This window comes from Cricetulus griseus, chromosome 6 (genome assembly GCF_003668045.3).
Source record: "Cricetulus griseus strain 17A/GY chromosome 6, alternate assembly CriGri-PICRH-1.0, whole genome shotgun sequence".
In the NCBI taxonomy this organism is placed as follows: Eukaryota; Metazoa; Chordata; class Mammalia; order Rodentia; family Cricetidae; genus Cricetulus; species Cricetulus griseus.
The window spans coordinates 87,161,994-87,178,075 of NC_048599.1; the positions used below are offsets into that span (position 1 = coordinate 87,161,994).

Below are 16,082 nucleotides of genomic sequence, written 5' to 3' on the forward strand. Positions count from 1 at the left end.
GGTGGATGATTTTTCTGATATGTTCTTGTATTCGGTTGGCCAATATTTTATTGAGTATTTTAGCATCGATGTTCATGAGGGATATCGGTCTGTAGTTCTCTTTCTTAGTCATATCTTTGTGAGGCTTGGGTATCAAAGTGATTGTAGCCTCGTAGAAAGAGTTTGGCAATATCCCATCTGCTTCTATTGTGTGGAACAGTTTGAGGAGTACTGGAATTAGCTCTTGTTTGAATTTCTGGTAGAATTCTGCAGTGAAGCCATCTGGCCCTGGGCTTTTTTTGGTTGGGAGGCTTTTGATTACTGCTTCTATCTCATTAGGGGTTATAGTTCGATTTAAACTGTTTATCTGATCTTGATTTAATTTTGGTAAGTGATATTTATCCAGAAAGTTGTCCATTTCCTTTAGGTTTTCCAATTTTGTGGAATACAGGTTTTCAAAGTATGACCTAAAGATTCTCTGGATTTCCTCAGTGTCCGTTGTTATGTCTCCCTTTTCATTTCTGATTTTGTTAATTAGCATGCTCTCTCTCTGCCTTTTGGTTAGTTTGGCTAGAGGCTTGTCTATCTTGTTGATCTTCTCAAAGAACCAACTCTTTGTTTCATTGATTCTTTGTACTGTTTTCCTAGTTTCTACTTTGTTGATTTCGGCTCTCAGGTTGATTATTTCCTGGCGTCTACTCCTCCTTGGTGTGTTTGCTTCCTCTTGCTCTAAAGCTTTCAGTTGTTCTGTCAATTCTCTAATGTGACTTTCCTCCAGTTTCTTCATGTGAGCACTTAGTGCTATGAACTTCCCTCTTAGCACTGCTTTCAGGGTGTCCCATAAGTTCGGGTATGTTGTGTCTACATTCTCATTAAATTCTAGAAAGTCTTTGATTTCTTTTTTTATTTCTTCCTCAACCCAGGAATGGTGCAATTGGGAGTTATTCATTTTCCACGTAAATGTAGGTTTTCTGCAATTCGTATTGCTGTTGAATTCTAGCTTTAATGCATGGTGGTCTGATAAGATACAGGGGGTTATTTCAATACTTTTGTACCTGTGGAGGTTTGCTTTGCTGCCAACTATGTGGTCAATTTTTGAGAAGGTTCCATGTGGCACTGAGAAGAAGGTATATTCTTTTGTGTTTGGATGGAATGTTCTATAGATATCTGTTAAACCCAGTTGTGTCATAACTTCTTTCAGATCCTTTGTTTCTTTGTTAAGTTTCTGTCTAGTAGTTCTGTCCAGTGGTATAAGGGGGGTGTTGAAGTCTCCTACTATAAGTGTGTGTGGTTTTATGTGTGGTTTGAGCTTTAGTAATGTTTCTTTTACAAAAGTGGATGCTTTCGTATTAGGGGCATAGATGTTCAGGATTGAGACTTCATCTTGATGGACTTTTCCTGTGATGAGTATGAAATGCCCTTCTTTATCTCTTTTGATTGCTTTCAGTTTAAAGTCTAATTTGTTAGATATTAGGATTGCTACCCCAGCTTGTTTCTTGAGCCCATTTGATTGGAAAAATTTTTCCCATCCTTTTACTCTGAGGTATCGCCTGTCTTTGAAGTTGAGGTGTGTTTCTTGTAAACAGCAGAAGGATGGATTCTGTCTTCGTATCCATTCTGTTAGCCTATATCTTTTTATGGGTAAGTTAAGACCATTGACATTCAGGGATATTAACGTCCATTGTTCATTGGTTCTTCTTAGTTTTGGATTTATTGTTGGTGGTATCATTGTGTGTGGATTTTGCCCTCCTGTTTCTTTTTGTGTTTGGTGAAATTCGATTAACTACTGCCAGTGTTTTTGTGAGTGTAGTTATGTTCGTTGGGTTGGAGTTTTCCTTCCAGAGCCTTCTGTAGTGCTGGATTTGTTGATATGTATTGTTTAAATCTGTTTTTGTCATGGAATATCTTGTTTTCTCCATCTATAGTGATTGAAAGTTTTGCTGGGTACAGTAGTCTGGGTTGACATCCATGCTCCCTTAGTGCTTGTAGGGTATCTATCCAAGACCTTCTGGCTTTCAGAGTTTCCATTGAGAAGTCGGGTGTGATTCTGATTGGTTTGCCTTTATATGTTACTTGGCCTTTTTCCTTTGCTGCTCTTAATATTTTCTCTTTATTCTGTAGATTTGGTGTTTTGATTATTATGTGTCGGGGCGACTTCTTTTTGTGGTCCAGTCTGTTTGGTGTCCTGTAAGCTTCTTGTACTTTCATAGGCATATCCTTCTGTAGGTTGGGGAAGTTTTCTTCTATGATTTTGTTGAATATGTTTTCTGTACCTTTGAGCAGTGTTTCTTCACCTTCTTCTACACGTATTATTCTTAGGTTTGGCCTTTTAAGGTCTGCCTTAATATGCTAACTGCTCTTTTTTTTTTTTAACCTTGCAGTTCAGTGTTCCTTTTTGTTCTGAATAGTTAGCATTTTGATTATTATGTTGGAAGGGGTTCTTCCTTTTTTGGTCCCATCTATTTGGTATTCTTTAAGTTTCTTGTACTTCTATAGTCATCCCCTTCTTTAGGACAGGAAAAATTTCATCTATGACTTTGTTCAAATATTTTGTGGGCCTTTGTGCTGGGAATCTTCTTCCATTTACTATTACTCTTAGGTTTGATCTTTTCATGGTATCCCAGATGTCCTGGGCATTTTATGTCAGGAATTTTTTTTTTTAACCTTTACTTTGACTTGTGTATCTATTTCTTCTATCATATCTGCAGTGTCTGAGATTCTTTCTTCCATGTATTTTATTCTGTTGGTGAGGCATTGGTCTGTTGTTCCTGTTTGTATATTTAGATTTTTCATTTCCAGAAATCATTCAGTTTGTGTTTTCTTTATTGCTTTTATTTCCATTTCCAGACCTATTTCCTTCAAATGTTTGGGTTTTTTTTTTTTTTTGTCTTTCTTAGCTTTCTTTAAGGGATTTATTCATTTCATCCAATTGTTTGTTTGTATTTTCCTGAATTTCTTTAAGGGATTTATTAATTCCATCCTCAAGGGCCACAATCACCATCATAATGTTGACTTTGAGGTCTTTTTCTTGTGTTTTTATTGTATATAAACACTTCTTTATGAGAAGAAAAAGCAGTAATTTATTGAATTCAGATAGAGGGAAAGAGAATAATGTGAAATGTGTAATTTCATTATCTTTTAAGAATAACTGAGCTCTCAGAAATTTGATCATGTTAGATTATTATCCCATGTTAAACATACACTTATGTATCTTTTTAACCTAACAGTGAGAAAGGCATACTGATAAGCATAGCCATACATCTTGGATGTTGTTAAATTCTGTATATTAGTTACTGAAATAGTAGATTTTTCATAGAGCTTATGAGGCTTTTGTGACACAAAAGATCCATTTACAACTAATATGCCCGGTGGCATGAATGACAAGAAGCCTTACAGGGGTGATACTGGAAGCTCTAGACACTGTAGTGATTGATTTCTTTGTAGAGAGAAACAGTTATTCCACTAATAATGGATTAGAATAAGGGATAAAATGAATGGATTAAATTCATTATATCTCCACAGAAATTCTGGCATCAGTCAATGCCTCAACTCTATTCTAATGTGCAGAACAATGATTAGCTGTTTTGTTTTCTAGAATTTTGAAGTCAACTACAATGTATTTTGAAGTTTAAAATTTCCTCTGAGCCTTGGAGATTCTTAGATAGTCTCTTTCACTGTTAGAGAGCATGTCATTTAACAGTTAACATTCGTTGTTGTACCAGCTAAGTTGTTGCTCCCCGGAGATTATTCAAGGAAAGAAACCTTTCCAGGAGAGATTTCTTCATTTGAATTTGATCCAATAGTTTATCAAATAATTTATAATGACCTTTGAGTCCTTTATATATTTTTATACATTCATGGGTAATCTCAGTTGCTTGGGTATAAAACTGTGGATATATATGGGGGTATGATTTAAGGAAGGTGAGAAACATATTGTAAAGATTCATTTTTACTGAATGAGGGATCGAAGACATCTTCCACTGCCTAGGAGAAAACTATATCTCTGTTGTATCTAGGGGTAAATCACAGACAGCCCACCATTACACAGAACTACAGTAGACAGTCACATGGAGGTTATTGTAAATCTTTCACATGTAGTCTTTTTTTTTTTTCATTATCATTCCAAAAATTTACTACAAGAAGAAAAATTCACAGAACTGATTTGAGCATTTTTGTTTTGTCTTTGGCTTACTAGGGCCTTGAAATTAGTTTTGTAAACTCATATTTTCACAAATTAGGTCAATTTCATACATAGTCAAAAAAATCATAGCAACTTCATTTTTCTACAAAAATATTTTTTCAGAGCAGGTAAGAATGTCAATTAGCTTTGTATAGTAAGTATTGATATTATATTTGAAGGTCCTTATGCATGTTTTGTAAGCATATTAAGAACTTTGTCTACTGCATCATCCTTGGCAAGAGAGACAATTACTTTCTCCACCAAAAGGAAATCTAATAGGTAAGTTCTTGAGCCAATTGAGTAGGGACAGTGGGTAAATATTTTTGTAATACCTGAAGTAAAATTAATATATTGAATATTAGTCTCAGCAGAGATATCTGAACTGGAAAAATGTTTAGAACACATAAATTAATCAGATCAAAAATAATGTATCTGTCACTTTTATGGCCCAATTGTTTTCCACATGGGAATGTAATACTTATCTGTTACATGTTCAATTTGTTTACCTATTACATTGATTCATGAGTGTTACAATTTGTATTACACGTTAACAAAGAAATGTAGTTTTTAATGAAAATTAATACTGTAATATAACAGTAGGTATTTAGAGTATAAGGGAACAAATGTATTTATTTATGTTCTTGAGGATTCCTAAGGCAATTTATGTGTGAATCTTAAAATAACGATTGTAAAAATGTTAGGACATATACAGAGGGAAATCCATCATTAGAGAATGCCATTTCTACTGTCACCTAGACCCCCCCAAAATTTAACATACTATGATGATCTTAAAGTATAAATTATTTTTTCTAGAAATGTGTTATACATTTATTTAGAGTATAAGTTGTCTAGTATTTTCATAGTATTGAATCCTTGAAAGTTTACATTTTACAGTATAACATAGTTTAATAATGATTTTTGCAGTGTTATGGGAACATTAATCTGAGCAAAATAGTAGATTTGTCCTAGTGAAACACAGCACTGATAGTTGAGCACTAAGGCTGTGGAATGTGAGATGTGAAAGCACGAATACTGGATATAGAATAGTCATTCGTGACACGCAGCAGGTGTGCTGTATTTAGTCTGTAGATTATGCAAGTTCAGATGTCTTGAATCAGATGTTGTCAGTAATGGGATTGATGCAAACAGGAATATCACAGTCCATTCCTAAATAAAGCTCAGATTCTTGCTTGTTGTGTCCTATCTCACTCTTACTTCTAGACAAGATATATTTCTGAATAGGAAATTATTGCTAGAATTTATATATGATGTCCTAGATAATTCTTAAGGCTTATAAGACTTACAATTTAATTTTATACAAATTGTATTTCCTGGTCCATGGCAATCATCCTTCTTATGAGGACAACTGAGATGATTTATTCTCTTTGGTCACAAGAGATACTCTAAAGCAATGATAATTGCTATCATCTATGTAGATTTTATTAGGTGTTGATAAGTACTTTAGGATTATCATCTAAACTACTGCAAACCATTACCACCAAAAAAGTATTAGGGAAAGTATATCTAAGCATATTCCAGTGCTAAAAATGATGAAGCCAAGGAACAGGGAGGCTTTTCATGTGGGCCAAAATTACATCCATAGCAAAGAAATGAGCCTGAAGTCACAACATAAGCCACATGGCACCAGAGTTCACATTATTCACCAGTAATGGCATAGTTCTATAGCAAGTGTGCAAGGATCTCTCTGGATATTATTTATGGAGAGAACAGAAGTCATTATTTAGTTATTAAATCTCACTTGCTAATGGAAACGTATTTTCAAGAGGTTTTAACAAGCTTGTCAATATTTGCAGGACTCTGTATATCTGAGAAAGAAAAAAATGTAGATTGACTAGAAAGAAGTAACACTTCACTGCTGTTCTTTGGATAATGACCTGGAAAGATTCTGTGTCTCTTTGAATCCCCTTGATTTTCAGCATGTGAAGAGGTACATTTGTAATTATATTTATAAAATGATAAGACTCAATTTTGCTTTCACTAAATGTAGAGTTTCTTTTTTAGTATGGTGTTTTGGGGAAACTTAACAGTGAACTTTTGAAAACCCCCTACCTAGAAAGACATAAATATTCAACAATGATCCACTTTTCTCCACTTGTCTTTTCAGTTTCTACATCCTGTGCTTTCATAAACTAAGAATTTCCAATATTTCTAATAGTAAAGTAGCTTTGGATGCCAAAGTTTGTTCCCGGTAGTGGGTTATATATAACAGGCCGATTAGATAATATTAGCACAATTGAACATAACATGTTAGAAACAGAGTATAGACATGGGTAAAATGGATCATATTTAAACTCTAGAGACACCAAGCAGTCTGAGATAGACAAACTAATTCTGTAAAACATCAGTGTGCTAAATAGTTATGTAGTAATAAGACACAGCATAAAGACATCCTTTTGAATTTAATGAGAATATTATAAAGGTGGCTAACCTTTGAGAAGTGCCTGCAGATGTCTAATAATGCAAAAGCAATGATGACCTGGATGCTCATAGATACTTGTATGATGCTTTAAATATATTCTCCATAAAACAATAGCTTCCAGTGATGACTCTATATTAATTGATACACTGACTTAAAATATTTATTTTATGTATTTGCCTGCATGTATGTATTTGCACCTTATGTATGTCTGGTGCCATGTAGGTCAGAAGACAACATTGGACCCACTGTAAATGGAGTTCCAGATGGTTATGAACCACTATGTGGGTACTGAGAATTGAAGTAGAGTCCTCTCTTGAAGAACATAGTTCTCTTAATCACTGAGCCATCTCTCCAGCCCATATTGAAGGCTGTTGACATCATAGAGAGTACATTTCTAAAAATGGGTGCCCTTTTCTAACATTTGCAACATGTTTGCCAAAAGTAACATTATTATAAATAAGAAGAATAAGTACCTGATTCAAGTATAGAGATATACTGACATTTTGTTCCAGATTCCCTAAACGAGGATGTCAGTTTGGAGGTCTGGTTAATCTATGGGGCCTCTGGTAGTGGATCAGTATTTATCCCTAATACATGAATAGATTTGGGAACCCATTCCACACAGATGGATACTCTCTCAGCCTAGAAATGAGGGAAGTCCTGGGCCCTGCTCCAAATGATATGACAGACTTCGAAGATCCCCAATGGAAGGCCTCACCCTCCCTAGGGAACAGAAAGGGGATGGGATGGGGGGTGGTAGGGGGGAGGGGAGGAGGGAAGGGTGAGGGAACTGGGACTGACATGTAAATGAAGCTTGTTTCTAATTTAAATTTAAAAAAGATAAAAACATAAAACAGATCCTTGTACTTGCAGGCATAACTAAAATTTCCAAGGAGGAATAGAATCATCAACAGGAGGATGACTGTGATTTTTGGAAGAGGAACTCAGAACTACTCACTCACTAAATTTCTACTCAAGTTCCCCATTGTAAAACATAAGGAGATAGTGTTTTCATGTTGAAAAGATTCATGGGCACACTTGTACTTCAGGGCAGATGTTGTTTGGCTTCTCCTCTCTGAAACAAACCTCCTAAAAAGGTCAATGGGACAGAACAACAATGTCACAGAGTTTATTTTCCTGGGCCTCACTCAAGATCCTGCTGGGCAAAAAGCATTGTTTGTATTGTTTTCACTCATCTACATTGTGACAATGCTGGGAAACCTGGTCATTGCAGTGACAGTGATTGCCAGTCCTTCTTTAAACTCCCCAATGTACTTCTTTCTTTCCTGTCTGTCACTCCTGGATGCTTTTTATTGCAATACCATCTCACCAAATTTGATTATAGATTTATTATATAATAAGAAGTCTATTTCCTTCAATGCTTGCATGGTCCAGCTCTTTGTAGAGCACTTATTTGGTGGTGTTGAGGTCTTCCTTCTGGTATTTATGGCCTATGATCGCTATGTGGCTATCTGTAAGCCTCTACACTATTTGACTATTATGAATCAACAAGTTTGCATTCGCTTGTTGCTGGTAGCTGGGGTTGGGGGCATGGTACACTCTCTTATTCAAGTTCTGTCTGTGTATAAACTTCCTTTTTGTGGTCCTAATGTCATTGATCACTTTATGTGTGACATGAATCCATTATTGGGACTTGCATGCACAGACACCTACTTCCTGGGATTCACTGTCATTGCCAATGGTGGAGTAATCTGTGTGGGAATTTTCACCTTTCTCTTGGTCTCCTATGGAATCATTCTAAACTCCCTTAAGACCCATAGCCAGGAAGGGAGGCGCAAGGCCCTGTCCACCTGCAGCTCCCACATCATGGTGGTTGTCTGCTTCTTTGCTCCTTGTATTTTCATGTATGCCAGGCCTGTTTCTAACTTTCCTATTGATAAATACATTGCTGTGTTTTATACAGTTGTAAGTCCCATGCTGAATCCATTGATATACACCTTGAGAAATTCAGAGATGAAAAATTCTATAAAAAAGCTCTGTTGTAAAACACAAAAAACATAAAACAAGGCTGCTTCCTTGCTGAATGTGTTATTAGCTGTCAATTGAAAACCAGGGATGCATTCTAACAAGTGATGCTGTCCTCTACTCACGTAGGCAAGTTTTGAATTATACAAAACCATTGAAATGAAGAACAAATTTTCAACTGAAAGTGTGATCAAGGTCAGAGTGACCTTTAGCCCTTAATGGTCAAGCCAAGAGAATGTTTAGAAGGTGAAAATGGTTACGGCACTCTTCCATATTGTAAGTAGCAATATAACAAAGTCCACTTGAAATTTATTTTTGTCAGATAGTTTTGAAGTAAGGCTAGATAAAAGTCAATATGGGGAAGTTTGAATCACCTCCACTCATCAGAAAATAACAAGAATGATACTCAAATTACAGGGACTAAAAGAAAGTTTTTAAGATAGCAATTTTTCACTAGTCTACCAGTATAGTGGACTTTCTGGCCATATTATATGCATTGCTTTAAGATTGTCCCCCTTCCTTATTTCCTTAAAGAAATATTATTATTATGTTCAAATTCTAAAAAAATGTGATGTTATGAAAAACATTTCCATAATAAAGAGATCACTCCAGTTAAGATATCACTTTCTTTAACATCTCACTTACAGGTTTTCTCACTGTTTACTTCTTTAGAGCCTAGCCAAAATCCACTTAGTATCACTCCAAGCACACATTCTTATTGCCTACAGTTTTATCTGCATCTGCTAGAGGATACATATAGTACACTCAAGTATGTAAAAAGAACAAGTATGAATCTACTAATGAAAGTATGCTTGCAACTTTCATCACTTAAAAATACTTTATTAATTACAATATACTAAAGTATATGTAGCTTAGTTTTAAATTTCATAAAATCTTACCTATTATGAGAATTACTGAAAGTAGTTTTCTATACCTTCCTGATGTCATTCCCAGGCCCCCCAAATTAGTCAGTATAATATACATTTGTGTATCCTTAAAGTATATTTTGGATTTTTTATTAATTCTTTATAATAAATGACATTCATGACACACAAATCATTTTGTAGTAAATGATATAGCTCCAGAGTCCATGTATTTATCATTGCCTTAGGCTTTCTCAAAGTATGTGCTGAGTCCTCTCTAGGCATTTATTATTTAATAGAAAAACTGATGCCACTATTTGGCCATCATAATTACTATACTTTATTTACACTAGTTAGTACTTACATGAAATAGTAAAAGCCTGATGATGTTTGTATGGATCAGAAAATACAAAAAGGGAAAGAAATTTTTGATAAACAGAAAGAAGTAGGGCTGCTAAGATGGTTGTGTACATAGTTTCCATAGACTACATTCTGGAAACACATTGTTTAATCTCAGGGATTTTTGATGTATTTATGAAGCATATTTATAATTTTATTTAGAAACTGATCCAGACCCATGCAGTTTTTTGTGAATATGGACTATTCCCTTTAGTATCCTGATATTGGGTACCAGGGCAAAAAATTCATAGTTTAGCCTACTGAGAAAGAACTGTATTACCCAGTGAGATCAATGGATCTCTACTGTCATTTTCAGTGCCTATTTTCTTATATTTCTCAACCTATCTCCTTCTCAGAGATAACATACCTTTGGATAAATATTTGTTTAAATGAGTATGTTAGAATGAGCTTAATGTTTGCTAAATATAGGACTTTGGAGGAGGCCTCATCAGTTAAGCATGTGTTAACATCTTTTTTTCAGAAGAATCAGATTTATTTCCTGGCACCCACAGCAGGTGCCTTTCAACTGTCTAAATGTAGTTCTAGGGGATCTGATGCCCTCTTATTTCTGTCAGCACCTGAATGCACATGGCACACATAAACTTAGGCAGGCCTACACACATACACATAAATTAAAAAATAAACCTTAGAAAGACACAATGCCAATTTATAATAAATTTAGTAATAGACAGATTTTCAGCTGTTTGACAATCCTCAAAGTGAGAGTCTGGTAACTGAGATATATATAAAGATGTTAACTACCTTTATAGTAACTCAATACAGTTTAAATTCAGTAGTTTTCAGAGTCATTAAGAGTCGCTTTTTTATTATTTTATTTTATTAGTTCTAGTTAGGGAACAAGCTTATTTCAAGTCTCTTCTCCCTCTCCCTCCCCTCACCCCCATTCCTTCTCCCCCACCCCCAGCCCACCCCCACCCCATCCACCCACCACTCCCCAGGCAGGGTAGGGCCCTCAACGGGGGCTCTGCAAAGTCCACCAAGTCTTCCTATGCTGGTCCTGGGCCCTTCCCCATGTGTCCAGGGCCAGAGTGTAACCCTTTACGTGCGATGGGCTCTCAAAGTCACTTCTTGCACCAGGGAAAAATACTAATCCACCACCAGAGGCTCCCTGGAGTGCAGAGGCCTCCTTATTGACATCCATGTTCAGGGGTCTGGATCAGTCTTGTACTGACCTCCCTGACAGCATATGGGGTCGATGTGCTCTCCCTTGTTCAGGTCAACTGTTCCTGTGGGTTTCTCCAACCTGTACAGACCCCTTCATTCTTCATTCCTCCCTCTCTTCAACTAAATTCCCGATTTCGGATCAGTGTATATCTGTGGATGTCTGTCTCTACTTCCTTCAGCCACTGGGTGAGGGCTCTAGGATGGCATAAAGAGAAGTCATCAATCTCATTTTAGGGGAAGGGCTTTTGGGTTATCCTCTCCATCATTGCCTGGATTGTCAGATTGTGTCATCCTCGTAGGTCTCTAGAGATCTCCCTGGTTCCAGATCTCTTCTCGGACCTATAGTGGCTCCCTCTGACATGGTATCTCTCATCCTGCTCTCTTTCCTCTATTCTTCCCCCAACTCAATGTTTCTGCCCCTCCATTTCCTCTCCTCTTCTCCTCTTCTCTTGCTCTTATTGTAGCAGCTCCTTCCCCTCCCCACCCTCATGCCCCCAATTAGTTCGGGAGTTCATGCCACTTCCATTCCTGGGGACCATTTATCCCTTAGAGTCCTTCATGTTTCCTAGTTTCTTTGGTGAAGAGCATTATAGACTGGTAGTCTTTTGTTCTATGTATAAAATTCATATATCAGTGAGTACATACCTTGTTTGTCTTTTTGTGACTGGGTTACCTCACTCAGGATGGTTTCCTCTAGTTCCATCCATTTGCCTGCGAATTTCAAGATTCCATTGCTTTTTTCTGCTGAGTAGTACTCCATTGTATAGATGTACCACATTTTCTCAATCCATTCTTCAGTTGAGGGGCATCTAGGTTGCTTCCAGGTTCTGGCTATTACAAACAATGCTGCTATGAACATGGTTGAACATATGTCCTTGTTGTAAGTACATGCCCTATTTGGGTATATACCCAAGAGAGGAATGGCTGGATCTTGAGGTAGACTGATTCCCATTTTTCTGAGCAACCGCCATACTGATTTCCAGAGTGGTCTTACAAGTTCGCACTCCCACCAGCAATGGAGGAGTGTTCCTTTTTCTCCACATCCTCTCCAGCATAGATTGTCATTGGTATTTTTATTTTAGCCATTCTGACAGGCATGAGGTGGTATCTCAGAGTTGTTTTGAGTTGCATTTCTCTGATGGCCAATGATTTTGAGCACTTTCTTAAGTGTCTTTCAGCCATTTCAGATTCCTCTGTTGAGAATTCCCTATTTAGTTCTGCACCCCACTTTTTAATTTCGTTGTTTGGTGTTTTGGTGGCTAGCTTCTTGAGCTCCTTATATATTTTGGAAATCAGTCCTCTGTCAGATGTGGGATCGGTGAAGATCTTTTCCCATTCTGTGGGTGGTCGTTTTATCCTACTGACTGTTTCCTTTGCCTTGCAGAAGCTTCTCAGTTTCAGGAGGTCCCATTTATTAATTGCAGACCTCAATGTCTGTGCTTCTGGCGTAATGTTCAGGAAGTGGTCTCCTGTGCCAATTTGTTCAAGGGTAATTCCCACTTTCTCTTCTAGAAGATTCAGTGTGGCTGGATTTATGCTGAGATCTTTGATCCATTTGCACTTAAGTTTTGTGCATGGTGACAGGTATGGATTTATCTGCAATTTTCTGCATGTCCGAATCCAATTGTACCAGCACCATTTGTTGAAGATGCTATCTTTTTTCCATTGTATAGATTTAGCTCCTTTTTCAAAAATAAGGTATATTGTACTTGAAGTTCTGGCTATAGCAATAAGACAAGAAAAGGGGATCAAAGGGATCCAAATTGGAAAGCATGAAGTCAAACTTTCACTATTTGCAGACGACATGATAGTCTACATTAGTGACCCGAAAAACTCTACCAGGGAACTCCTATGGCTGATAAACACCTTTAGCAAGGTAGCAGGATACAAAATTAACTCAAAAAAATCAGTAGCCCTACTATATACAGATGATAAATCCAATGAGAAAGAAATCAGGGAAACATCACTTTCACAATATCCACAAGCAACATAAAATATCTTGGGGTAACACTAACCAAAAAAGTGAAAGATCTGTACAATAAGAACTTTGAGACTTTAAAGAAAGAAATTAAAGAAGATACCAGAAAATGGAAAGGTCTCCCATGCTCTTGGATAGGTAGAATTAACATAGTAAAAATGGCAATCCTGCCAAAAGCAGTCTACAGATTCAATGCAATCCCCATCAAAATCCCAACACAGTTTTTCACAGACATTGAAAGAACAATACTCAACACTATATGGAAAAATAAAAAGCCCAGGATATCCAAAACAACTCTTTACAATAAAGGATCTTCTGGAGGCATCACCATCTCAGACTTCAAGCTCTACTATAGAGCCATAGTTCTGAAAACAGCTTGGTATTGGCACAAAAATAGATTGATAGAACAATGGAATTGAATTGAAAACCCTGATATTGACCCACGCACCCATGGATACCTTATTTTTGACAAAGTTGCTAAATCTATACAATGGAAAAAAGAGTCTCTCATGAAGACTGAAGTCATATGAAACACACAATTTCACATTGAATACTACAAATTAGAACAATGAGTGGGCTGCTCCTAAAGATTAAGGTTATATTTCAAAAAAAAAATCATTCTAAGTACAATCACTTCAAGCACAAGATTGATGCTGTATTAACTGACATGTGGAGGGTTTCTTGACTTTCCAGAGAATAGATTTCTGGAAAGGAATACTCTTCACTGAATTTCATTCTCAAAAAATCTAATAAAATGTAACACATTTTAAAAAGAAGTTTAAGTGTATTAGTGACTGTAATACATTTAGAGTTTGCTTTAAAGTTATATAATTAAGGTTTAGGATGCCATCAACTGTAAAGGGTTTCATCATGCATCCCTATATACATGTGCCTTTATGTTTTGTTTCTATTGTTCCTTCCTCAAACTTGTGTCCTATACTGCTCCAAATGGTTCCCTTTTTCCCTCCATTATTCATCTCTTCTTTGCTTTTCTTAAACACAGTCCACTGCACTCTCTGTTTACCACCTCCCTTAAGAATTATTCTAATGAAACATCTCAAGCTCTTCATAAAATAAGTACTATCCAAACCCTAAATCAGCATATGGTAATATACAAGGAAGAACTGGTCAGAAATTAACAAAACTGAAACTGAAGGAAAATACATTAAGCTTATCACCCAGTGATACAATTCCTTGTGTGTATGCATTTGTGGTTGTTTATTTTGTTTTTGAGATTATAATCATAACATCTCTCCCTTCCCCTTCCTTCCTTCAAATAGCCCAATAAACCCCTCCCCACTCTCCTTCAAATTTATGTCATCTTAATTCATTAATTGTTACTGAATTAATATTTATATGTATATACATGTATATTCCTAAGAATAGCCTGTTCATTCTATATAATGTAACTTGTATTTATATGTTTTTAGGGCTGACCATATGGTAAAAGACAACCAATGGGTGTGCTCTTTTTTGTGGAAGAAAACCTCTCTAGTTACCAGCTTTCCTCTGTTGCCTGTAATTCTTTGTGTAGAGGTGAGGCCTCAGAGACTTTTTTCCTCTCCACTTTTGCATAACCACGGATGTTTTCCTTGTTTGGCTCAAATTTGGACAGTCACATTGGTGAGCTTCACAGTGAACTCCTCTGAATCTTAGAGTATTTCCAATCCATCTTCAGCAGTGTGCCATGAACTTTAAGTGTAGAGGTGTTTTTTGTAGATGAATCTACTGGAACCGGTTTCCACACCTCTGTATTATGATTGGTTGTGGTTTTCTGTAGTGGTCTATGGCAGAGATACAAGTTTTTTTTTAATAATGCCCAAACATAGAATTAAGAATGTCTTCTCCAATGTAACCATAAGCTCTCCAATCAACAATGGTGTCTGCCTGCAAGATATGCTAGTTCAATGATGGCACATATCAATATCTGATTTGATTTAAAGCCCACTCCACATGATAGAGCCCATAACTAATGCTGTTTGGGTAACTAAGATCCTGAGACTAGTTAGCCCAGGATTACTGGGTAAAACTAAATACTACTATTATCCTTAAAGAACACAGCAATAAAATGACATTATGCACTATATTTATAAATTAGTACTACATTTCTCATCTGTCATCACAGAAGTTTCCTCCTACCCAGTTGGGAACAAAAGCAGAAACCTGCAACCAGGCAATGTGCAGAAATTGAGAGACCTTGGAACGCTTAGCCCTAAAGGAGGTATCTCTATCAAATCTATACTTCCAACAGGGCTCAGGGAATGTTGGGCTACACAGTTCTGCACCAGAAGGTGTCTTAAAGCTGAAAGGAGAAGTGGACACATGCTCCCATCTCTAACCCAAAGTAATCTCCTATTGGTAGCCATTTGCAAACGTGAAATTAATTTTTTCCCAGGTAGTATTACTGGGGAAATAAACTACTCTTAAGGGTAGTTCCCATGCCTTGCAATATATAGTAAACAGACTCAATGGCATCTTTGGAGGCTCCTCGTCTCATATTGTCATATAAGGGATTTCCTCTTTTAATTATAAGTTTTACTTTTACATGTAGAATGTATCTGCATGGATGGTTTTCTTGATACAAATCTATCAAAAAATAAATGTAGCATAAATCACTGAGATTAGAATAAATTTAACAGAGAATTTTGGGGAGATCAATAAACAACATAGTTTTGTTCTATTACAAGTAAAGATAAATAATACCAAAGCAGAAATGTGAAGCCTCAAATAAGACTGACTGTTTGCAATGAACTCTTGCAAGTTAAGGTGTATGAACTGAAGGGTAGACTGTGTGAATCACTGTATCACACTGTAGGTTCCACTATGAGATTTTTTGTTTTCTTTTAATCCTCCTTTTCTTTTATCTTAAATTTTATTTTGCTTTATTTTGGGGTTTGCAAGAGCAGAGGGTGTATAGGAAGGGCTGGGGAGATCAATGTGATTGGGATACATGATGTGAAACTCACACACAAAAAAATGAGAGAATATTTTAAAAAGTGAAGAAAAATTTAGTCCTTAAATTTAACTTATAGAATTGAGTTTGAAATATACCTTAAAGTAACATAATTCATT

At 36.3% G+C, this 16,082-nt stretch overlaps 1 protein-coding gene across 1 annotated transcript; it reads left to right on the forward strand.

Moving 5' to 3' along the window:
* Window positions 1-7,700: 7,700 nt before the first annotated feature.
* On the forward strand, window positions 7,701-8,621 carry LOC100768638 (olfactory receptor 4A5-like). The gene has a single exon (XM_027421074.1). It carries the CDS (start codon window positions 7,701-7,703, stop codon window positions 8,619-8,621), a length of 921 nt encoding a protein of 306 aa, XP_027276875.1.
* The last annotated feature ends 7,461 nt before the right edge of the window (window positions 8,622-16,082 follow it).

Bases quoted from the DNA above. Each gene is read 5' to 3' on its own strand.
- LOC100768638 (XM_027421074.1), top strand. From the start codon at position 7,701: ATGGGACAGAACAACAATGTCACAGAGTTTATTTTCCTGGGCCTCACT.